Source organism: Lampetra fluviatilis, chromosome 1, assembly GCF_964198595.1.
Source record: "Lampetra fluviatilis chromosome 1, kcLamFluv1.1, whole genome shotgun sequence".
Classification (NCBI taxonomy): domain Eukaryota; kingdom Metazoa; phylum Chordata; class Hyperoartia; order Petromyzontiformes; family Petromyzontidae; genus Lampetra; species Lampetra fluviatilis.
The window spans coordinates 28,868,814-28,894,045 of record NC_136275.1 but is presented as its reverse complement, the minus strand read 5'-3'; the positions used below and the strand labels follow the sequence as shown (position 1 = coordinate 28,894,045).

Genomic DNA, 25,232 nt, shown 5'->3' with positions numbered 1-25,232 from the left:
AATATACTAGAGCACGTATAAAATATCCGCAAATTGCTTGTAATCCATAATAGAGGGTTTTTTGGGTTAGATTACATAAATATAAATATGTCATTAAACCCGCCACCACCACCCGACACAGCTAATTGGTAAGGGTTGTCACGTAAATAAAACGTGCCAATTAGCTACTCGTTCAGCACTAACCAGTTGTGTGTTGGAGAGTAAACCCGCTACAAAATTTACAATTATAGTGTAGTGTATAGTGTAGTATACACAGTGTGGGACAACGTGTTAAAGGCGTTACGTCTGCAGAGGACACGCGGTGTGGATTTGAAGAGTACTTGGCACCACATGATGACGTTACAGCGAAAGCCCTCGCACAGACAGTCCGGAACATGAACCGGGCGATGGCCTCAAGCACGCTCAGCATCGCTTGATCGTGGATAAACTTTGGCAACCACTCTTTTAAAAGTCTCTCCCTCCAAGCGATCCTGAAAGGGGTTCTAAAAAAAGAAGAGACAAATGTGTTAGATGCTCATCATTATCGGTCATTGTCTCTCCACTGCTGGATGAAAGGCCTTCCATCAGAATCCTCACTTGCTGCACATGTCCCTCACCCTTCACTCCACGTCTTATTTTAAACGACCTCAAACATCATCAGGAGCAGCATCCAGGAAGTGAGAATAACTGCTTCGCCTGAAATCAAATATAGATCGTAACATCGACTGCAAGACCCAGAGTCTTGAGTTTATTAAAATAATACACATCACACAATTGTGAGTGTGCAAAGTGTATTTTTTTTCTCACAGCAAGGTATATACAGCAGCATCTGGCAATTGCAAAATTAGGTGGTGGGATGATGAATGTTGCACGATCCTACAACATTTGTTTGCGTTCATTAACACTCGTGGAGTCATCTTGCGACGGCAACAGACTGGAGCTATTTTCCCTAAGGATGCACTGTGGATACCTTGCAGAGCTTCTCCACAGTGGAGGGAATTAATCATTTGGAGCACGGCATTTTGCAGAATGTGGAATCTTTGTTGTGGTACACAGTGGCTCCCTCGGTTAACGGTATTAATTGGTTCCACGATAAACCGTCGTTAATTTAAATTATCGTTAAATCAAATTTCAGAAATGCACGTTAAAGGGCTTAATTTGTTCCAAAAGGATTATTAGTTGACCTTTATCACCCTAAAAACGTAGTTCATAATATTTAAACACCCAATTTTTATAATAAACGTGATAAGAACATATTAAAGCATGAATATTAGTAAAAACATGGCAAAAGAATAAACAAATAGAGCATAAAAGGTGCACAAATAGAGCTTAAAATAAATATTCCTACCTTAAGCTAAGAAGATGGTTGGCGTCATGACGGCGTCATCTGGTCCAACCCATATGAGACTAGGCTCTAAGGAAAGCTGTCTCGGGTGTGGATCAATCAACTTTAAGGACAGTGCACATTATCAGAGTTATGTTATTTTGTTTGTATTATGACTGCAGGTATTGCGGTCTATGCAAACATGACTCCTTGTAAAAAGGTGTCAGTTTTGTTGCCAGATAGAAGGGTAAAGAACCAATTATCGATAATGTATCGTTAATAGAAACAATGTGGAGCCTATGGGGAGGCGGATCGTTAATCGAAACATCGTTAATCAATGGCATCATAAACTAAGGGACCACTGTATTGCTTACCTTATTGATGGCACAGAATAAACATCAACACAATTATTGTATTATTATGATTATGCTTGTTTGCCCAGGAGAGCCTCTTGATTATTTTTCAAGAGGGACCTGTCAAGTGTTTTTTTGTTGCCGTCGGAGGCGATGATTTTGCTGCATAGATTCCAATCTTCAAAACCTGGAAAATTTGGACCACGATGCTGGCACACAGTGGCCTACTCCTGCGAGTGATATCATGGGATCTCTGAAGTCCGTTTTGAAGTTGACGTTGCATATATTTGTGTGGTCAAAATAATAACAATAATACTTTCATTAAATATAGCACAATTCATGCCAACAGCATCCCGCAATGTTGTACATTAATCTATATATATAAAATCGCAAATCTGTCTGTCTGTGTGTGTGTGTGTGTCTGTCTGTCTGTGTGTCGCCGGACCATACGCAGTTTCATTGGACGGAATGTGAGAGATTTGCGAGACACGATTGGTCCGTTTGGTTTTCCACGGCGGTTGCCCCTGGCAACGGGTAGCGACGCATTCGCTGCGGGGTGGACGCCATTTTTAATTCCCGTTAAAAATATGCGCACGCATTAACACGCGACTCTGAGGTAAATTCATCAAAGTTTCACGTCCTCTTCACTCCCCCCCCACCCCAATGTGTGCAATTACTATTATAGGGTCGGTAGATAATAAAATTATAGCGATTAGACAGTATTATTGTAGCGCGGGGGGGGGGAGGGGTAACGGCCCCAGTACCCAGCCTCAGCCGGATGGGCAATCTAGGCGAGGCCGGAGGCTCTGCACGGTAGTAGGCCTCGACACCCCACCACACTATAGGCCGTACATATTACTGCACAGCGGCCGAAGAGATCGTGGCTGGGGGGGGCAGGGGTAGCAGCCCATCTGTGTATATATGTAAGGTTATTAAGAAATATATTTTTCACCCGGGCAACGCCGGGTACTTCTGCTAGTCTATATATAATAGTCCAGATCTGTCCTTCTGTGACTGTGATTAACGCCCCGGATTGGTTGAAGTGCGTCACATGATCGCGAGCTAGCAGCCAACCAGTGGTGCGCCCCTCCTAAACATGTACGTCCCCGGATTGGTTGAAGTGCATCACGTGACCGCGAGCTGCCCACTTCGAGAAGCAGCAACATCGCGGCCAAAGCGCCGGAGACGCAGCCACGGAAAGCTGACGGTCGATCCACTCACACACGGCTCACTCATACACACAGCTCACTCACACACAATCGCATGCAGCTCAGAGGAGACGGGTGAGTCAGAGTGAGGAAGCTGACGGTCGATCCACTCACACACTGCTCACTCATACACACAGCTCACTCACACGCACTTACACACAATCGCATGCAGCTCAGAGGAGATGGGTGTGTGAAAGTGAGGCAGAGCCGTGCTCCGTCCACTGCTGCCCTGAGGGACCCCCGTGCTCTCCACTGCTGCCCTGAGGCAGAGCCGTGCTCGCTCCGCTGCTGCCCTGAGGGAGAGCCGTGCTCTGTCCATTACATTAGTACTCGAGTTTTTTTGGTGCTTAAATCCACTGCTGGATGAAGGCCCACCGCACGCTGTGCGAGTGGATTGTAAGGATTTACTTGACCAGTATGTTGGGGGCCACCGCACGTTGTGGTTGTTGGGGGGTGCCGCACGCTGTGGTTGTTGGGGGCCGCCGCATGCTTTGGTTGTTGGGGGGTGCCGTAGGCTGTGGTTGTTCGGGGACGCTGCAGGCTGTAGTTGTTTGGGGACGCTGCAGGCTGTGGTTGTTCGAGGACGCTGCAGGCTGTGGATGTTCAGGGACGCTGCAGGCTGTGTTGTTGGGGGGCCATAGGCGCCCCCCATACAACCTAGTTATATATAAGGATACACACGGTTGGCTATGTATGGCGCAAAAGAAGCCCATCGCACACACGGAGCAAATGAAAACCCCTTACTACTACTAGCACTACCAAGCAAAATCAACAAATGAATAAACAAATTAAGAAATGGCACCGAAACAAAAAGGACAAACAACAAAACAGTTCTCACAATGAGTCCATGAGGTCCACTACACATCCCAGAGCACACAATCACAACTTCCCAACCAAGCCAGGAAAGCTTCACGGGAGAGGGGTGATGATAACTGCAAATAATAACCAGGACAGCCACTAGATTCTAACCACGAACCTCTGCAATGCACGTCGAGCGCGCTACAGTGCACGTTGAACGCGCTATTGCCTGACTACGTCACTGCCTGTGTGATATGTGCAGTGACGTAGGAGCGCCACGGTGGCTAGGAGATGTTAACTACCTCACATGGTATGCTGGAGATCGTGGGTTCGATCCCAACCCTGAAGCCTGCTGTATATTTGGAGTTTGTATGTCTCTCTCCACGTGGTCGCTTGGAATTTTCTCCGGGTTCTCTGTTTTTTTCCCTCCACATTTAGAATCACCATCACGCGTTTAGAGTATTTGACTGCTATACATTTCCACGTGATAAGCCACTTGGTTTGAGTTATAATGTGTGGCCATGTCGCTTTTGAAAAAGAGCTACATAGCTCAGTGGGCCTTGGTAAATTAAAAAAAAATTGTTTCGTTTACTCTGTGCATTTTGGTGATTTAGAAGGTAGGTATTAAGACCGCTGAACTATTGCTATTTAATCAACAAAGGATATAACTTATTGAGTCTCACATCTTTTGCAGGATGGTCCTGTATTGAATGTTCGACATAATTAAATTTTTATCAGGTGTGTGGGAGGAATTGGAGAAAACTGCGCTGCACAAACTAGGAATGAACACTTAAAGGTCCATACACACACACACGCGTGGGCTCATAAACCCACTTGGTGTATTTCCACCTCCTGGCTACCACCACAGTAAAGTGATTTTGGGAGTCTCACAAACATAGACACGAGCTCCTCCATGCCAACCTCACTCCCCGTCTCCATCACGCTAGACTAGCAACACGAGTTGGTTGTTTCTGGAGTGAGTAGGGGTTTTTTTTCGGCTAAAGTGACTTTGTTTTGTGGGTGCAGGACTAATGGGGTAATGCGAACTTTACCTTCAGTCAGCTGAGCACACGACATTTTTCAGATCACCCCCAAAATTTCGTACCTAGGCTAAATCTTCAGAATATTTTTAATCAGTCTGAAAACCAAGAACGTATTATGTTAAATCTTAATTTTAAGCTTCTGTAAAGGAGAGCCGACACAAGATTGCACGGGTTTCGTCTTTTAATCATTTTCTTCCATCCACACCTGTCCCCAGCCGTCCCAATCTCATTCCCGCCAAAGGCCCCCTCTTCCCGCCCGTTCTCCCCTCATATCTCCTCGATTACCCCTCCCACTAACCCTCCTAATTGGTGGGAATCCTTCCCCTGACACCGTACATCACCCCCCCCCCCCCCCCCCCCCCGGAGAAAAAAAACCGTCCTCGGTTCTGCCTCCCCCATGGACCATTTAAGTCTCCCCATGCCTCCCCCCACTGACAGTGACGACAGCCCTTAACCCTCCCACAACCATGCAATGCAATATAACACAACAAAATCAATTGCGCGGCCTGCCCGGGTCTCCAACCAGCATCCCGTAACAGCCCGGACATCCACAGGCAGCAGATGACTGTGGCGGCCCCCTCCTTCGAAGGCCCTCTCGTCGCGGTCCCTAGTTCGGTGGCGCCGGTGTCGCCTTGCCTGGTGCCGCTGTCTCTCCGGCCCCCGCCGCTCCGTCAGGCCTCACATGGGGCGCTGTAGGTGACAAGGGAACACAGGGCACCGAACCCCCTGCCGGTCAGCGCGTGGTGGTCAGCGACCTTGGCCTGGGTAGGGATGATGATGATGATGATGATGTTGGCGGTGATGTAAGTGAAGATGATGGTGGAGAGATGTATGGCTTAAGGCCGGTGGGGTGTACAAACCATCGTCGCTTACCCAGTTGGACCTGGACGCACTGCGGTCGGAGTGCTTTAAAGACCTCGACCGGCCCTTTCTAGGGTCGGTGCAGCTTTGGTGAGAGGACAACCGGCACCTGAGGACAGTGTAGCCATGCCTGGTCCCCGACTTTAAAGGGCTTGGCTGTCACTGTCCTCTCCCGTATCCGTACATTACTCTCTTGGCTCGTGGCCGATGCGGCCTCGGCTGCTTGGCGGGCCTCTCTCAAATAAATGAGGGAGGTCTTTAGTGCCTTCGGCCATGCGTCAGCTCTTGCAGGAATGTCCGTCAGCTGCACCTCAATAGGCGGAACGGGACCCCGTCCGTACATCAGGAAAAACGGCGAGAACCCCATTGCCGCGTGCGGGGCCACCCTGTACGCCGCTAAGACCGATGGAATGTGGAGGTCCCAGTCGGAGTGGTTTTCGTCCACCACGTGGGACAGCATGCCTGCTATGGTGTGGTTAAGCCGCTCTACCATCCCATCGGTCTGGGGATGATACGGAGATGTTTGGACCTTTTTAGTGCCCAGGATAGAGCAGACGTCCTTCAATAGCCGTGAGGAGAAATTCCTGCCCTGATCCATGAGCAACCGCTCCGGTGCCTCCCACGAAGGCATCGGCGATGGTCTGTGCCGTTTGGTCCGGGAGGGCCCACGCCATCGGCCACCTCGTGCAGTACTCGACCCCGACCAACAGGTATTTATTTCCCCGTGGCGTGACAGGCAGTGGTCCCAGGATGTCCAACGCAACCAATTTGTTGACCCTGGTCACCGTGATGGGCTGTAGGGGCGCCCGGCTTACCCGGGGTGGCGGCTTTCGCCACGCACATTCGACGCAGGTAGCGACCCATCGGTGCATGTCAGCGATCATGCCTGGCCAAAAGTACCGACCCTGTAATGTGTACAGTGTCTTCCGCCCCGCCAGGTGCAGTAGCTGGCGGCCGTGTACGTCCATAACCAAATGTTGACGCAGCGACTCCGGAACTACCAGGCATCGCCGGCGCCCTGTCGGGTCCCATAACATGAGGAGGTCCTCCCATACGATGTATTCCTCCCCCCCACTGCCTCTGCTGAGGCGCGTAGCGTTCGCATTGGGGCTTCCTCCAGCTGTAGACGTCTCCAATCATCCAAGGTCAGCCTCAGGTCGTGGTCGGTCAGCTGGACCTCACCCTGTGCGCCCTCCACTGTGCGTACGGGAGCGATGACCGTCCCCTCCGGCCTCGCCTCCTTGCAGCGTGCCCCGCCTGTAGTGCATGCACAAGGGCCCTGGGGTGCCAGTCGGGACAATGCGTCTGCGTTGGCGTGTCTGGTCCCTTTGCGATGCACCACTTGGTACCTGTACTCCTGCAGGTGCTCTATCCACCTGGCCAGCTGGCCCGACGGCTGGTCGATGCGGAGCGAATACTGCAAGGCTGCGTGGTTAGTGCGGACCGTAAATTTGCGACCATACAGGTAGGGTTGGAATTGCCGCACGAAGTGAACGACTGCCAGGAGTTCCCTACGTGTGACACAGTAGAGCTGCTCCGCTGATGAAAGCACGCGACTACCATAGGCAATAACCACCTCCCGACCCTGCTGGACTTGCGATAAGACACTGCCGATGCCCACATCGCTGGCGTCCGTATCCAGGATAAAGGGGAGGCCAAAATCTGGAAAGGCCAATGGTGGTGCATCTGTCAGATGCGAGCGCAGCTGCTGGAATGCCTCTTCCTCCAGAGGGCCCCAATAAAACCTCTGGTTCTTCGCCGTCAACACGTGCAAGGGCTTGGCAATGGTTGCGAAGTTGGGTACAAACCAGCGGTAGTAAGAAACGAAACCCACAAACCGGCGTACCTCTGGAACTGTTGTGGGAACAGCCCAGGCCCTCATGCAGGCCATCTTTTCCGGGTCTGTAGCCACTCCAGACTCACTGACGATGTGGCCCAAGTAGCGTACTGACGACTGCATAAGGTGGCACTTCGACGGCTTGAGCTTCAAGTTCGCGTTCCAGAACCGCAGGAATACCTGACGTAATCGGTCAATGTGTTCCTTGAATGATCGGCTGAAGACAATGACGTCATCCAGGTAGATGAGGCACGTTTCCCATTGGAGGCCTGCTAAGGCCAACTCCATTATGCGTTGGAACGTCGCCGGCGCAGTCTGGAGGCCCATAGGCAGGCAGTTGAACTCGATCAGGCCCTGTGGTGTCCGGAACGCTGTTTTAGGCCGGGAGTCCGCGTCTAGTGGGACCTGCCAGAACCCGGACAATAAATCCAGCGTACTGAAAAATGTTGCTCCCGCCAGTGCATCCAATGAGTCGTCGATACGTGGTAGGGGATATGCATCAGCCAGCGTGATGGCATTGAGGTGTTGGAAGTCCACACAATCTCAGTGACCCATCTGACTTCTTGACTAGGACCACCGGTGCCCCCCAGGGACTCGAGGATGGAGAAATTGTCGGCCTGCAGCATCTCCTGCACCGCTTGTTGAATGTTCCCTTTTTCCATTGGGCTCATTCTATATGTGTTTTGGCGCAGGGGTGCGGCGTCTCCCGTGTTGATGTGGTGCTGCGACAGATTTGTGCGCCCTAGGTCGAACAGTCCCTGACTGAACACGTGTGAGGACTCATGCAATAACGAGTGCAGCTGGTGTTTCTGGTCGGGCGGCAATCCCGGCTCAGGTCCCGCCAGCTGGTCCATCCACGATGCGGCCCCTCTGTCCTCGGACTGGCTGATGCTGCCTACAAGCTCGGGCTCCATCCCGGGGGCTCCTAGTGACAAGGGACTAACGTGGGCCAGAACTGTTCCCTCCTGCACCGCCGCTGTTCTATCGGAGGTGTTCAGCACCTGGATGAACAGATGCTGGTTCCTCTAGACAATAGTTTCGGCTCCCACCAGCGCATAGTGATCCGTGGCAGCTGACGCCGGAGACACCAGGATGGGTGAGTCCGGTCGGGCTGTCACGAGGGGGGACCGATATTGCAGCGGAATCAGCATCTGGGCTGCCGGGGGAATGGAGACAGACTTACTGACCAGAGCATGCACATAGGGTACACCCCGGCCGGCCCCCTCCGCCTTTAGGAAATGGAGATGCATTCCCTGGACTTCCACCCGCCCATTGGCCAGATCGATTTTCATTGGCATTCGCCTCAGAAAGTCCGTCCCCAACAGGCAGGGTACGGGCAACGTTGTGGAGACAACGATGGTACCTGCTACCGAAAGCTGCCCAATCTGTATCGGGGCTTCAACCTGGCCCAGGAAGCCCATGCTGCCTCCATTTGCTGCAATGAACGTCGTCTTGACGGGGACTTAAGGTCGGTTTTTATCCGGCAGCATCTCGTGCATGGGGCTCGAGATGATCGTGGCTGATGCCCCTGTGTCAACCAAGATACGTGCCGACACTCCCGCGATTTCACCGACCAGGACCGAGGTTCCGGACGTGGCCGCTACCACCCGCCTTGCCAGCTTCCTCCATTGTGTGGCTGAGTCCGGCCACTGACCAGGCGGCGTCTCGTTATCCTGCAGTGCATGGTGAGATGATGGGGGATGGATGTGAATGTACCGAAGATGGGGTTCCCCCCTTTGGAGTGCGTCGCAGCAGGGTGAATGCGCCCTTATTACATAGTGTGGGCTTCCCCCTGGGGTGCGGGCTGGGCTCTCTATGTGGTGCAAATTGCCCCCCCTTGGTGAAGTAGGATGGGCCCCCCCATCGTAGTGGGCAGTGGGGATTGGGGGGTGGCCCTTCCCGTCAGCCCATCCCTTCTCCCCTCCCCTTCCTTTGTCACGGAGGCGTGGTCCCCCTGGTCCCGTCTCGCTCCGCCGCAAAGCGGTGGTGAGGCGGGGCGTGGAACTGCTCCAGGGCGCAACGGCAGTTGTGTGTGCCGCCTCAGCCAAGGGGCCGTTGCCTCTGGCAACTCGCCGGCATCGCAGGTAACTAGTGACGTCACTTCCGGTCGTGACATCACATCCACCCGCGACGCCACGTCCGGTCGCGACGTCCCTTCCGGCCCCAGCGCGGTCCCCGGCCTCGGCGCGATCCTCGGCGCGGTCCCCGGCCCCAGGGGAACGACACCGACGGCGCCCACCATGAGTAGACTCCCGGTGAGTTCGCGGCGTCGGGGGTGTAATTTCTCGGCCCGACCGATAGGCCGGGCGGGACGGCGTCACTCGCCTGGATCCTGTCGGCGTTCGGCCCAGCGGGTTCCAGGTGGCGTTGGCGGCCTCCGGCTCCGTGCGGCACCCCCTCGCCACATTCCCCTCTCGACCACAACGATGGCAGACCCACGGGGCGTTCCGTCGGGGTGGCTCGGCGCGATGTTGTAGAGGCGGCTGCCAGCGACGTGGCGGCTGGTCGCGCCCCTGGTCCCTCTGCTCCGCCAGTCCCCGGATCGCCGCGTACACCTCCCGCAGCGATGGCTCCGGCTCAGACGTCGGGGGTCCGTTCCCAGCTGCCCCACAGGCAGCCTGCGGCGACGGTGCAGGTTCGGCGATTGGTATTGCTGGACCCAGTAGCGCCGCGGCAACGGCTCGGCTGTTCCCCCCCGCCGCGCCAGCCACCTGGTCCACGGGTTGCGCCCAGCCCATGATCTGCTCGTGGGCTTGGATGGTCCGGGCAGCCCCAAGCGAGGTGCGTTCCCCCGGCGTCACCACGGGCATTACAACGCCAGCGCGGCAAGTGTAGGCGATGAGGTGCTCGACCACGAGGTCCTCGAGCACTTCTTCAGCCAGGCGAGGGAAAGCCCTCTTCGCCAATACGAGCAGCGCATCCCTGTACGCTAAAGGGGATTCTCTAGCTCCTCGCTGGCGGTCCTGGAACCGTTTAAAGGCTCCTTCCGCCGGGCAGTAGATCTCCCCCAAAGCCTTGTAGGCCGCCTGTAGTGTGGTCTTGCTGTGCGAGGGAAGGGAGGTGTAAGAGGAGAGTGCCTCGTCGCCCAGAACGGATGGCAAAGCTCGTAGTGCCTCTTCGTCTGTCCACTCGAGAGTGTGGAAGGCAGCCTCGAATCGGCGGATAAATCCCTCCCAATCTTCCTCGGCCACGAACTTGTCGACGGGCCCCAGCCGACGTGCCCGTCCTGCCACCTGCTCTCCATGTTGGGTATTTAGCCCTGGGGGTTTTGGCGGGGGCGGCGGCGGCTGGCGTGACGAGGTTGGTTGCGGCTCCTTCCCGGCCGGCTGGTCGGCCTCCGGGTCCCGTGGCCTCTCCTCCCATAGTACGCGTGGGTGTCCCAGTGCTGGCGGGCCCCCCATAGGGAACCTCTGCAGTAGCTCCTGGAGTGCCCTCGTCACGCGGGTCATGCAGTCCTCCATGGGGTCCTCCAGGCGATCCAGGCCCCCTGCTGCTGCTTCTGGTAGCAGGCCCCCTTGTTGCTTGGGATGGGAAGGATCCCCGGCCCCTGCTTCCTCTTCTCTTGGCTCTTTTCCACGGGGATTCTTCTTCGTAGCCATTGCAAATCCCACCGCTGCCACCACATGTAAAGGAGAGCCGACATAAGATTGCAGGGGTTTCGTCTTTTAATCCTTTTCTCCCATCCACACCTGTCCCCATCCGTCCCAATCTCGTTCCCGCCAAAGGCCCCCTCTTCCCGCCCATTCTTCCCTTATATCTCCTCGATTACCCCTCCCAGTAACCCTCCTATTGGTGGGAATCCTTCCCCTGACACCCCTACACTTCCATGACTGCAGGAATCCATACTCTTTGGGTCTTTCGGTAAAGTCACGTAGGTATAAAATAAAATAAATCACGACGTTTCGGGTGCAACACAAACGTCCGTCATCAGGTGTGAAAGCATGTAGAAAGTATGATGTAGAGTAGATTATGATGAGTGGGGTCATGTACTCCGGTGGCGTGGAGGATGACAGGATTGAATATATTGGAAGGTCGCACTATTACACACAAAGTGCTCACCACAAATAAACCACAAAACCTTGCTGATCTCGTCAAGGAACATAAACCATCACACGAACTACAGTCATCCTCGCGGCAGCGGCTTTTCGCTTAGCCATCAAAGAAAGACGGTCACCGCATTGCGCACTTTCGGATGCGCTTCTGCGGCCATCTGGAACGCTCTTCTGATATTAGGGAGCCAATGGAGCTATGTACTTTTAAATCATCGAGATTGAAAACTCATCTTTAAAACTGCCTTCAGTGTTCAGTTTGTTGTCCTTCCCCTGCAGATCCAATTAGCGTGGCATTTGGTTATGTACGGTGGAAAACAAGTTCAACATACATACACAGATAATGGAACCAAGTTAGTTGGGCTTTGTGTAATAAAGGACTCTTTCACAATGTCGATCTCTGTTGTCCTTTATTTGGGTTCGTGTAATCTCGCTCCCACGGCGTCCTCGCTCAGGCCCGCTCCTCCTCCGTCAATCACTCCACAGCCACCCTGCTGCTCCGTTCTGCAGCCACACTGCTGCTCCGCCCTGCAGCCACACTGCTGCTCCGCTCTGCAGCCCCACTACTGCTCCGCTCTGCAGCCAGCCTTCCACAGCCCGCTAGCCCCCTGCGCCCTGACACCGTTGGCCGACGGTGCCGAGGTCTCCCAACACGTGGCGATCGCGCCACCCTCCCCGTACTGCCCAGCGTGGCCTCCTCCCGTTTCACTCCGTCTCAACTCCCCGATCCCCTTCCGGTTCTCTTCCTAAATCCTCTCCCCCACGTGACCCTTACTCCTCCCTCTCCTCACGTGACCCAGACTCCGCCCCCTTCAATCCTTGCTCGCATTACACGACCCCCCCCCCTGATGAAAAACCCAGCCGTCCCCGGCTGCAACAGAATAAAATAATGCGAGCAACTTTTTAACCATCGGGCATCACCGGACAACGGAGATTATAACAAGACGATAACAAGAACAACAATAACAAGAACAACAATCAACGAAAGGAAAGGGATTTGGAACGCGTGCGGGTCGTCGGCTCGTCCCGAACGGGCGGCGGCCCCCCCCAGACCGAGAACGCGACGGGGTTTTAAGAGCGACGGGATTAGAATCGCCCGCCGCTGTTGGAGGCCCGTCAGCGCCAAGGTCCCGTTCCCCAGAGAGACCCGAGTCCGGGGTCTCCCGCAACCGTGTCTGTGGTGGGGTTGGAAGGGCAGCGGGGTCAAGTGTCCCCATCGCCGTGGTAGGCCCACCCAGAGCAGGATTCGCTGCATCCGCCTGTGTCACGGCCGGTTCGTCTGTAGAAGGCACGACAGGCGCACTTGCAGGGTCAACAGGCAAAGGCAGGGGTGCGTCGGATGCAACAGACACCGGCAAGGCAACATCAGGAGATGACGCATCCGTCAGCGGGGCCACGTAGGGCTTCAACCGGGACGTATGGACGTACCAGCGCCGCGATCCGAACCGAACACGCACGGACTGCGGGTTAGGAACCTCAATAAGCTTAACGGCCCCTGCCATGGTTTGTGCAGCTTCGGGGAGGTCCCCGCCCGCACCTGCGGGCAGTGCAGCCAGGCCATGTCCCCCACTCGCCAGGGGCATTTACCATTCGAGCGCCGGGGCGCAACGTTCGTTCCGTGCCTGGGTCTTGGCAGTAGCCAATCGGGCCCCCTCCCGTGCCTTGGTGACGCGTCGAACAGTGTCTTGAATGTATTCGGGGAGAGGCTTAACAGGACCCTTCGCTCCCGTACCCAGCTGTACGTCCACCGGCGGCACATTCTCGTGGCCGTACATTAGAAAAAATGGAGAATACCCTGTGGACGCATGAGGCATCATCCGATACGCGGAGAGTACCCCAGGGATATGCAAATCCCAATCAGCTTGTTTCTCGTTAACCGTGTGACATAGCATGGCCGACAGCGTCCGATTAAGCCGTTCCACCATGCCATCCGTCTGCGGGTGGTAGGGAGACGTACGAACCTTCTTGGTTCCCAGAGCAGCGCACACTTCCGCCAATAATTTAGAAGAAAAATTTCGCCCCTGATCCGTGAGCAGCCTTTCCGGCGCCCCTTTGTCCATTACATATCCAAACAGGAAGGCGTCCGTGATAGACGCCGCTGACTGGTCGGGTAAGGGCCAAGCCATCGGCCAGCGGGAAAGATATTCCACCCCTACCAGCAAAAATGTATGGCCCCTAGCGGATGGCGGGAAGGGTCCCAAAATATCCAACGCCACCAACTCGTTAATCTGAGCCACCTGTATAGACTGCACCGGCGGCACATATGGGTTTTTACGCGGCTTCCGCCGGGCACACTCGGGACACGCCCGAATGTGTCCGACGACATCCGTCATCATGCCGTGCCAGAAGTAGTCTCGCTGCAACGTCAACAAAGTTTTCTGCACCCCGAGATGTAATAGAGTGTCGCAGTGCAGAGTCCGAATCAATTCGTACCGTAACGACGACGGTACTACCAGACGCCAGCGATCGTGTAACCCCTCCCTCCACATCAGCAACTCATCCCGGAGAGCGGCCCCCGGCGTCCCACCGGACAGCAGTCCCCCCGCTCCCTTCGCAGCCCGACTCCGTAAAGCCCCCAACGAGTCATCAAGCAATTCCTCGCGAATCCATACCGAGCGCGGCAGGTTCAGAACCCCATCGGCCGGTCCTGGGCACACTGGAGCCTCAGGCACCTTGACAGCTGACACAACAGGCCGAGGGGGTTGCTGAACCGGCGTACACCTATTCGTACCCGACGCGCAAGCGCAAGGGGACCCCTGCGGTAATCTGGAGAGCGCGTCCGCGTGACTCGACCCCTTCCGATATTGAATTTTGAAGGAAAATTCTTGCAGGGTTTCCAACCATCGTGCCAGTTGGCCAGATGGTTGGTCAACTCTCAGGGCATATTGCAGAGCCGCATGGTCCGTGTGCACAATAAACGAACGGCCGTATAGATACGGCCGATATTGGCGGAGAAAGTAGACAATAGCCAATAGTTCGTGGCGAGTAACGCAGTAGCGGGTTTCTGCCGGGGACAGCACGCGGCTATCGTAGCCTACCACGCATTCCATGCCGCCCTTGGACTGTGACAGAACGGCCCCGATCCCGGTGTCACTAGCGTCCGTATCCAGAACAAAAGGGCGATCAAAATCCGGATAGTCCAATGTCGGCACCGTCGCCAAACGATCGTGTAGGCCCTCAAACGCCGTTTCCTCCGGCGGTCCCCAACTGAACCTCCGACCCTTCCCCGTAAGGAGGTGCAAGGGCCGAGCGATCATAGCAAAGTTCGGAACGAACCTGCGATAATATGAGGCAAACCCAAGGAAGCGACGTACGTCCCCAACTGAGGCCGGGGTTGGCCAGTTGCGAACGCACGCCGTCTTCTCTGGGTCCGTGGCCACCCCGTCCGCACTGACTGTGTCCCAAATAACGCACGGATCGTTGCAGTAGGTGACACTTTGTGGGTTTAAATTTCAGATTGGCGGAGCGCATCCTAGCAAACACCGTTTCCAATCTCTGTAGATGTTCGTCAAATGTGCGGCTAAAGACGATGACATCGTCTAAATATATCAAACATGTCTCCCACTGCAGACCCGTTAACACCAGCTCCATCAACCGCTGAAAAGTGGCGGGGGCAGCATTCAAGCCCATCAGAAGACAATTAAACTGAAATAAGCCCTGCGGCGTACGGAAAGCCGTCTTTTCCCTCGAGGACTCATCCAGGGGAAGCTGCCAGAATCCCGAGGAGAGATCAAGCGTTGAAAAAAATTTCTCCCAGGACAAGGCATCGAGGGAATCATCCATACGCGGCAGGGGGTACGCGTCTGCCACGGACACTTTGTTTAATTTGCGAAAATCGACGCAAAATCGCAGTTTCCCATCCTTTTTCTTCACAAGGACTACCGGCGCGCCCCATGGACTGTTAGACGGGGATATTATGTCAGCAGCCAGCATGTCCTCCACTGCGCCGCGAACATGATCCCGCTCCGTCGGGCTCAACCGATGCGAGTTCAACCAAATCGGAGCGGCGTCCCCCGTATCAATGTGGTGCGAAAGAAAGGAGGTGCGTCCCAAGTCAAAATCATCCAAGCTGAACACGTCGGAATAACTTAGCAACAGCGCGCGAAGCGCGGACCGTTGTTCCCCGGTCAGGGATGAGTTCTCCCCTCACAACTCGGCAACCCATCGATCATCCTGCCCCGTGGGGCCCGAAACCCCCCCTACCATGTCCCTGCGGCCCCGGTCGTCATGGGCCGTGAACGCAGTCGTGGCGTGAGCCAAAACCGTTAACATTCTCCGCACTCCCATTCAGCACTTGTAAAAACGGAGGCTGACCCGGCCGGACAATCGTTTGTGCCCCAACTAGCACCGACCCGCCCGTTATAGCCGTGGATGGTGATAACAAAACCCCCGCCGCTCCCTCAACGCCAGGCACTGGTTTCCGATATCTCAACGGAATAAGCATCTGCGAACCAGGTGGAATGTCAACAGATACCTCGGACAGCGCCTGCACCTGGCAGACAGGGGCAGACTGGCCCCAGGGCGACGGCAAGAACGAAATTTTCCGACCCCCCGGCAATTCAATGCAATTTTGATTAACCCTTATTTGAATGGGCATTTTTGCCAGGAAATCGGTCCCCAACAAACAGGGCACCACGAGGGACCTGGAAATCAATACGGTCCCTGAAGCCGACACCCCCCCAATCGATATGTTGGCGTCCACCTGGCCCACAATGCCCATACTTCCCCCGTTCGCCGCTATGCAAGAGTCATAAACCGGTCGCACTCTCCCCAGCGGAATGCCCAAGAGATGGAAAATGACGTCTGATATAATGGTCGCGGACGCACCGGAGTCCACCAAAATACGCACCTCGACCCCCTGAATAGAACCAGGCACAGTGGACGACCCAGTAGTGGCCGCAACCACCCTCCGTGCCAATCTCCGCCACTGCGTCAGCGAGCGACACGGGTCAATCGGCGGCCCCCCGTTGTTAATGACACACGGACCGTGTGGCGATGGTGATGCATGAGGTGACAGGCCTTGCCGGGTGTCTGATGCGCACCGACTTGCCTGTCCTGGATGGTCCTTTCGCGTCACGTCCGTGGCCGAGGCTTCCTGCTGGGGCGGCCCCGGGATGCGAGCCCAACAATCCCTGGCGAAGTGGCCCTTACGGCCGCAGCGGAAACACTCCACGTCGTTTCGGCGCGCGGCACCCCCTCTGTCCCGACGCTCCCGCGTCGGCGGCCCGGACCCCAGCCCCGCTCCCCCTCGAGCAGGCCACTGGGCGGAGGCGGCCATCAACTCCTGCGGACCCTTGTCGTCAGGAACGTAGACCGCCTTAGGATCCCACCCTGTAGCACCGCCTTCGACGATGGGGCCCCCCGTCCAAGCTGACACCTGTTTCCACCGTCGAAGGTTAAATTGGGCATCTAAGCACTTAGCTGCAGCACGGGATGTCAACTTATCATGGCCGCACACCGGCATGAGGATCCCCAAGTCTCTAGATAATTCCAGCATCTTGCCCAATACGAGGGGTTCCAACAAATCAGGCTCCGTCTCAGGATATGCGGCCATAGCCAGTTCCAGAACGGCACCTCGGAATGCCAGCGGCGATTCTTCAGGTGCCCGTTGCCGCTGTACGAATCTACGATGAGCATCATCCGGAGGCTCATACGCGTCCGCCATTTCCTCAAAGACCCCCTGTAGCGTCCTCTTCTTTTCGGCCTTGATGGAGCGGAAGAACCTGACAGACTCGTCGTCGAGAAGTGTTGGTAGGACTTCCAGGGCCTCCGCGTCCGTCCATTTGGCGGATCGTACAGCCGCTTGAAAACGGCAGGTGAATGCGCTCCAATCGCTGCCGATGGAGAATTCTTTAACAGTTGTCAAATGATGGCTGCGGGTCCTTGCTCCGCCGTCCTCCGTCGATGGTGACTCGTGCGGCAGCAACAAGATGGCGTCACTCCGCAACGTGTTCAAGATGGCGGCTCCCCGCGGTGGAGGGCGTAAGATGGCGGCTTCCCGCCGTTTCTCCTCGGCCACGCCCAAGATGGCGGCTTCGTGCCGCGTGGTGGAGAGGGCTGATGGCGTCGGCAAGGCCCCGGCCCGCTGTTCCCCGCTGGGCCTCCCTGAAGTCGTCGCCGGCGTCACGAGGTCGCACAACTGCGTCAACACCGCCTTAAGTGCCTCCAGTTGGGCCGCCACCTGTCGCCATCCTTCATCAGCGTCCACTTGCGCGGATGGACCCACCGAAGCGGCAACGTCCTGCACCCCCGGACCGTCACTCGTCCCAGCGTCGCTTCCCCCGTCCATCGTCGGTAGCGCCACCGCTGGAGGGAAGTCGTCTTCAGAAGATGCTGCAGAAGATGGTGCAGGGACGTTCTTTCTTCTGAGCTGTTTTGACATGCCGTTTCACTTCTGACACCAGTGTAATAAAGGACTCTTTCACAGTGTCGATCTCCGTTGTCCTTTATTTGGGTTCGTGTAATCTCGCTCCCACAGCGTCCTCGCTCAGGCCCGCTCCTCCTCCGTCGATCACTCCACAGCCACCCTGCTGCTCCGTTCTGCAGCCACACTGCTGCTCCGCCCTAAAGCCACACTGCTGCTCCGCTCTGCAGCCCCACTACTGCTCCGCTCTGCAGCCAGCCTTCCACAGCCCGCTAGCCCCCTGCGCCCTGACACCGTTGGCCGACGGTGCCGAGGTCTCCCAACACGTGGCGATCGCGCCACCCTCCCCGTACTGCCCAGCGTGGCCTCCTCCCGTTTCACTCCGTCTCAACTCCCCGATCCCCTTCCGGTTCTCTCCCTAAATCCTCTCCCCCACGTGACCCTAACTCCTCCCTCTCCTCAGGTGACCAAGACTACGCCCCCCTCAATCCTTGCTCGCATTACATTTGTATCAGCAATAGATCAATTATCGGCAATGCACAATCGATGCAAGTGAACATGGAGATAGCCTAGTGGTAAGACTGAGACTATGATTGATTGCATTATGACCGGGGTGCAACAATCTATTCTTAGGATCAGAGCTAACGGGGCTGCAGATGTCAGTTCAGCCTGCAGCCGAGTTGTTGCAGAAATCAGAGTGAAGCTACGGAGCGAGCGAACCACAGATGCACCTTTGACACGGCAAAGCTAAAGGTCTTCGAGGTGCAAACTTGACAGAAAAGGGGGAGTCAGAGGCAGGAGCGGATACACGCTGGGCAGGCTTATTAGCTGTATTGCATTTCCAATGTGAATTTTGATTAACTATATAAACCCCTTTTAAAAGAACGGAAAGATTACATTTGATAGTATGGTGCCGCGGTGGTGAGATTTTAACTACATAGCCTGGTACACAGAAAGTCGTGGTTAAGATCCCGACCCTCATGGCTATATATTTTTTTCTCCCTGTGGTTGCGTGGATTTTTCTTCGGGTCCTCTGGTTTTTCCTTCCACTTTTAGAATCAACGTCACGGATTTAGAGCAATGGTCTTGAAACGTTTCCGGCTGCGTACCCTTTTAAAAATAATATTGCCTACCACGTCATACCCCCTTCTGAGATCAAACTTTTTATTTATCCTAGATAAATCTGATGAGCTACACAGCTCTTTTTTTCTCAGATATCCAGTAGGGGTGGGTCAGAAAGTAACAACAACAAACAATACAACATAAACGATCAGAGTGCAAAGTATAGAGAAGGTAAACAAATAACTAAAAATAAATAACTAAAACTAAACTTTGTTTTACCAGGTAAAGCCTACTGGACTATGTAGCTCTTTTTCAGAAGCGACCGGGCCACAAATGATAGCTCAACGAAGTGGCTCATGTGGAAATTTATAGCCGCCAAATAATCACAATGCATGTTTCCAACCATGGAGGAAAAAACTGGAGGACCCGGAGAAAAAAATCCACATAACCACGGGGAAAGACACACGTAAGACGAGGAAGATAACATAATGCTACCATGATGCGCCTTAAATTAAAAAAAACATAAGGAAATAAGTTCAAATTGTATAAAGTACACCTTAAGAGCTAGCCATGGTATTGGAACAAACTCGCGGAGTAGAATCTATTATTGTAGTAAGTTTATTTTATTTTAAAAGGCACAAAGCACAATAACATATTGTTTCGCCATAAAATATGTTTTTTCTCGCATACCCCCTGATGAGAGCTCACATAACCCCTAGGGGTACGCGCAGTACCACAGTTTGAAATCCATTGGTTTGGATTTATTTGGCTGCTATACAGTGGCGTCGCTAGGGTTGGTGTCACCCAGTGCGGTAACTTATGGTGTCACCCCTCATGGACTTTTGCCGGTCCCAGACCATACAGAATCCTTAGTAATGTTTTTGTACTAATTTTACTCGTAAATCGTAATTCCCGTATATTACTGAATGTAATGGCAATAATAGTGACGTAAACAACTAGCAAAATTTAAATTAAACCTTTAAATTACAACATTTCCTTTAATTACGATTTCATTCTCAAAAAAGTTATTGATAAAGGTGCACAAATAATAATTACCACAATATTGTAGCTAAAACACCAGAAAATTTGATAGAATCAGTGACGATAAAAACACAAGCAGCAACGAAAACAACAGCGCGTGCTTGTAGCGCATGCAGACGAAACCATGTGACTCGAAGCGTCACTGTAGTTGGGTAACAATGACAGCTTTGACCGGAGCGCATTAGGTTCAAAAAGTAAATTAGCATAGGCGGAAAGGCTTTCCCACCTGATGACGGACGCTTGTGTTGCGCCCGGAACGTCGTGATTTATTTTATTTTATACCTACGTGACTTTACCGAAAGAACCAAAGGTGTAATAATACACATTCTTGCAGATGTGTATTAGAAATAACATGCACCCAGGGAAATGCGTGGTTAAAACATAGCAAGTGGAAGGAATAATTCATTCGCATATTGCTGAAATCTACAAACCTGCCATTAATTCCTTTTTAAAGTTGATGTCGTAATAAATCTAGATTTGAAGTTTTCGTGACTGCAGGGTAAAGTCACGTAGGTATAAAATAAAATTAATTAAATCACGACGTTTTGGGCGCAACACAAGCGTCTGTCATCAGGTGGGACAACCACAGCAAGAAACAATTGCTGAAGTGGGCAAAAGGGCTGCTATAACAAGAGGCTATATAGATAAGAGAAGGGGGAGGAACCAGGGAGGATAGATAGAGAGGGGGTGTGGGGTAGGGGGAGTGGAGCACTGCCAAGTGAAGCGCTGCTAGAAGGGAGGGGGGTGTGAGGTAGGGGGAGTCGAGCGCTGCCAAGTGAAGCACTGCCAGGAGGGATTAAAGGGCGAGTACGGAAAAATGCCGGCAGGCGGGGGAAGTAAGCGGGGCTGGGAGTGGGAGGCTGACGAAGACTGGAGATGTGGATATGAAGGCAACACCATAAAGCAGTTAAGGTTTTACCTGGTTAATAACATCTTTCCAATGATTGCTCAATTTGTATCCATCTTCTCGGTTGAAGTTACGTTTATGTTTATACTGGTAGGAACGAAGTGGACCAGCCTACAATAGATTATATCGTCCGTCCGTCCGTCCGACCGTCGGGTCCGACCGTGTAGCAACATCGCCCCCTACTGCAAACACTTGGCATGACCCTACAAAAACCTTTAGACTCAGTGACGCTTTCCTGGCTAAACAAGTGTAACATTCCCTTATAATTCTCTCAGATAGCTTTTAATTAAAACATTTAAATTAATGAGGCTTTCCTGGCTAAACAAGTGTAACATTCCCTTATAATTCCCTGAGATAGCTTTTAATTAAAACTTTTAAATTCAAATTTTATAATTAAAACTTTTAAATTCAAATTTTACTCACAGCGCCCTAAAGCCTACAGCTAGGCCTAAAGCCTCGAACTACGCCTATCACTCTCCCTTCGTATCGTACCCCCGCGTGTGTGCAAGGGAGTTAATGTTTAACAACGTTACATTCCCTGATGCTTTTAAATAGAAACATTTAAATTTCAAGCTTTTACATAAATAATAAAAACATTTAATTATAAAATTAACTCACGGCGGCCTAAAGCCTACAGCTAGGCCTAAAGCCTAGAACTAGGCCTCAACCTCTCCCTTCGTATCGTACCCCCGCGTGTGTGAAAGGGAGTTAATGTTTTACAATGTAACATTCCCTGATGTTTTTAAATAGAAACATTTACATTTAAAGCTTTTACATAAATAATTAAAACATTTAAATTACAAATTAACTCACAGCGGCCTAACGCCTACACCTAGGCTTAAAGCCTAGAACTAGGCCTCACACTCTCCCTTCGTATCGTCCGATTCGGTGTAGCAACATCGCCCCCTACTGCAAACACTTGGCAGGACCCTACAAAAACCTTTAGACTCAGTGGGGCTTTCCTGGCTAAACAAGTGCAATAATACATTATGTTTATATTCTTTGGTTATTCGTTCCTACCAGCCCACCCCGCAGGGTCCTGTTATATCTGAATGGCTTCATGATTTAACGTCGTGATTTAATTTATTTTATTTTATATCTACGTGACTTTTCCGAAAGAACCAAAGTGTGTTGATGTCGTACTCTGGTAATATTTTACATTTGATGTGTGGATTTAAAAGTGCAAAGCCTCCCTCCACCTGCTGTATGTCACCATGGACTGAGAAGTCTCTTGTGCATTCGCGTTCCTACGATATGGTGGCCCTGTGGGCCACACACGCCACTGGCATGGGCTACACAATGCACTCATCAGCTGTAGTACTTTAGATGGAGGTCACGATATTACACTCAATCATGTTCATTGCAAAACCACATTTTTCCCCCTCATAAGCGACATTGTCATGTCCAACTAATTTCGAATTTAGTAGTTTTCTGATATATATTTTAAATGCATACATGTTCTTAAAACTGCAAATATTAGACATACACTAAATTTGAAAAAAAACATTCTAGCCAGGGAATATTGTCTGAAAAAATAAATGTGAGTGGACTAATTCTCCTTTACGAACAGAACCGGGGTCAAGTTAATTATAAGCAGGTCCACATGTCCACAAACGTTCCTGACAAATTCTTCACAGTAAAACGTAAAGTATTTACGGTCACATTTCGATTTAAAGCTTTCGTGACTGCAGGGATTCATCTTCTTGGTTCTTTCGGTAAAGTCACGTAGAAGGGAAGTAATAAAATAATAAAAATAAAACATAATAAAATAATTCTCACGACGTTTCGGCCACAACGCAAGCAAGTGTTTCATTCTTCACCTGAGGACGGCTGCTTGCGTTGTGGCCGAAACGTCGTGAGAATTATTTTATTATGTTTTATTTTTATTGTATTACTTCTCTACTACGTGACTTTACCGAAAGAACCAAGAAGATATTTACGGTCACGTTTTTCCAATGTTTGGCCACCGGTGTGTGTGTGTAATGTAGGCCCGGCATTCTGGGGCCTGGTAAACTCTGCATGGAGCCTGTGCTCCGTAGGTAAGAAGCAGTCACCCGTCAACATCGAGACCAGTCGGATGATCTTCGACCCCTTTCTGCTGCCCCTGCGCATCAACACTGGCGGAAGAATGGTGAGCATTGTCTTGTCCGCATTGTCTTGTCTACATTGTTTGAGCAACACGATGCAATGTACAGTGTGTTACACATTACAGGTCTTTGAAAAACATTCATCAATAACACTGTGGCCTTAAAATGGAAAAAGGTGACGTTTCAGTCTATGCCCCTTCTTCATAGTGTAGTGAGTCACTTCGGAGACACTATTTAGAAGGCAACAACATCTATTCTACACTACATAACACCGTTACACACGGGACTATAATGCACCTAACTCTTGCACTCGTTACATACGGGACTATAATACGCCTATCTCTTGCGCACACAGGGTAACTATAACCGGATCAGAACAGCCAACATGCTGTGTGACCCACGACGTCGGAGATGGAAGATGTAGCACTTGGGTTCCACTTCACCTGCATACGGCCCCAATATTCGATTGGGGCCTCCCTTTTATGACTCTCGGCGCGGCATGGTTCCACCCTCGGCCGCGCCTCCCTCTGGAACATTCCCGAAGGTTCCAGACTACCTTGCATCTCCCACCTGCCTGGCTCCGCCCTTAACCACGCCCCCTTCAGGAACTTTATAGACGATTACTGGCTACACTTCCCGTGTTCCCTTGGTCCCCAGTGACCAATTATGTGGCAATTACTCTCTGCGCTGGCGGAGTGGCTGCTCTCTGCTAGCACCCGGTACTACGCCCCTAGCGACCCGCTGTATGGTACTGCATGGCGTGCTAGCCTCTGCACCCATATTTCCTTGTTCTACAGCACTTAGCACTACGCGCCGTAGTGATCCATTTAACATCACTACAATAGCATACAGAGAGGCCAGAAAAATATAGTGGATAAGAGTTGTTGCAGATAAAACATAACATTCTAAAAAGTGTTTTATTAGCATATGTAAAGTTACATATTATATGACATACTAGTTCAAAACGCCTATCTTTGCCAGGACATAGTTTTCAATAAATATAATAATGAACTTGATATTATTTTTTACAATTTGTATATGATCAAACACTAACAACTACTCCAAAAAATTATGTTTTTCCTCGAAACAAAAATTGTTGACAACTTAATTCAACTTCTTATCTTTAAAGACATACCCACCGGAAACCGCTCAATTTAAAGATTCTGTTTTTTTTTTATTAAAAAGAAAAAAAAAGGGAGCTGGTAGGAACGTTGGGTTGCTCGATCAATGGCCAGGGTCAACGGCGGCGTGATGTATTCCGCAATTATTCCCGACTGTGAGGGCGGGCACAAGCCGGCGTGAGTAGGTTAAACGTTGAGTTTTATAAGGGCACCACGGGATGGCCAGCCCCTCCCCACCCAGCCCCACCCCTCCCACCCCCCACCCAGCCCCTCCCCACCCTCCCCACCCAGCCCCTTCCCACCCTCCCCACCCAGCCCCACCCTCCCCACCCTCCCCTCCCCACCCCTCCCACCCCCCACCCAGCCCCACCCTCCCCACCCTCTCCACCCAGCCCCTCCCCACCCAGGCCCTCCCCACCCTCCCCTCAACACCCAGCCCCTCCCCACCCTTCCCTCCCCACCCAGCCCCTCCCTCCCCACCCAGCCCCTCCCTGCACGATGGACGGACGGACACAATAATACCCTGTGTGCTAGTGTAACCAGGAGGTTTCTACCAATAATACTTTATGAGAGTAAGGTTCTATCTTTTACCGTTTTCGAATTATTCCGATTTTAATGTCATAAAATGCGCATTATTTTGTTGAAATCTGCTTGAATCGGAAATATCTCAAAAACAATAAAATAGAGAACAATGGATCTTTCTTTAATTTTATTTGCTGTTTAATGCTCTATCAAACGAAGAAAAACACGATCTTATATTTGGAATAGTTTCTGTATGACACTCATAAACATAAAACTTGATTTTAGAGACCGACCGAAACTGAATTTCTGGTTTCGGCCGAAACTAAAAGTAAACCGAAAGTAAAATATTTACTTTTGGCCAAAACCGAAAGTAAACCGAAAGTTTTTGGCTTCGGCCGAAACAGAAACTATGCCAAAAGAGGCCATTTGCCAACTTTCGGCGCCGAAACCGAATTTCGGTCGGCCTATAATTGTCAGACTTCGAATCTCGGTATCAACACGCGTGTAGACTGAAGCGAACGCAACACATAAGCCAAGGCGGGCAGGCGGCTGGGAACAGACAACAGAGGTACTTTGTTGTCATCCCGCCAAAGAGACCCCACGCACGGATGGAGATGCAGGCTGCTGTCTGTTGACTGGTCGTATTTACATTAGCAGACCATGGTTGCGGCTGTAA

General features: G+C 52.3%; 1 protein-coding gene across 2 annotated transcripts in view; it reads left to right on the top strand.

The window, feature by feature from the left end:
* Positions 1-25,232, top strand: part of LOC144934491 (carbonic anhydrase-related protein 10-like) — a 429,201-nt gene that overhangs the window by 363,445 nt on the left and 40,524 nt on the right. For both annotated transcript variants that reach the window (XM_078860319.1, XM_078860310.1), the window contains one exon: positions 22,815-22,957. In XM_078860319.1, coding sequence (XP_078716445.1) covers positions 22,815-22,957 — 143 coding nt within the window. The remainder of the gene's footprint in view (positions 1-22,814; positions 22,958-25,232) is intronic.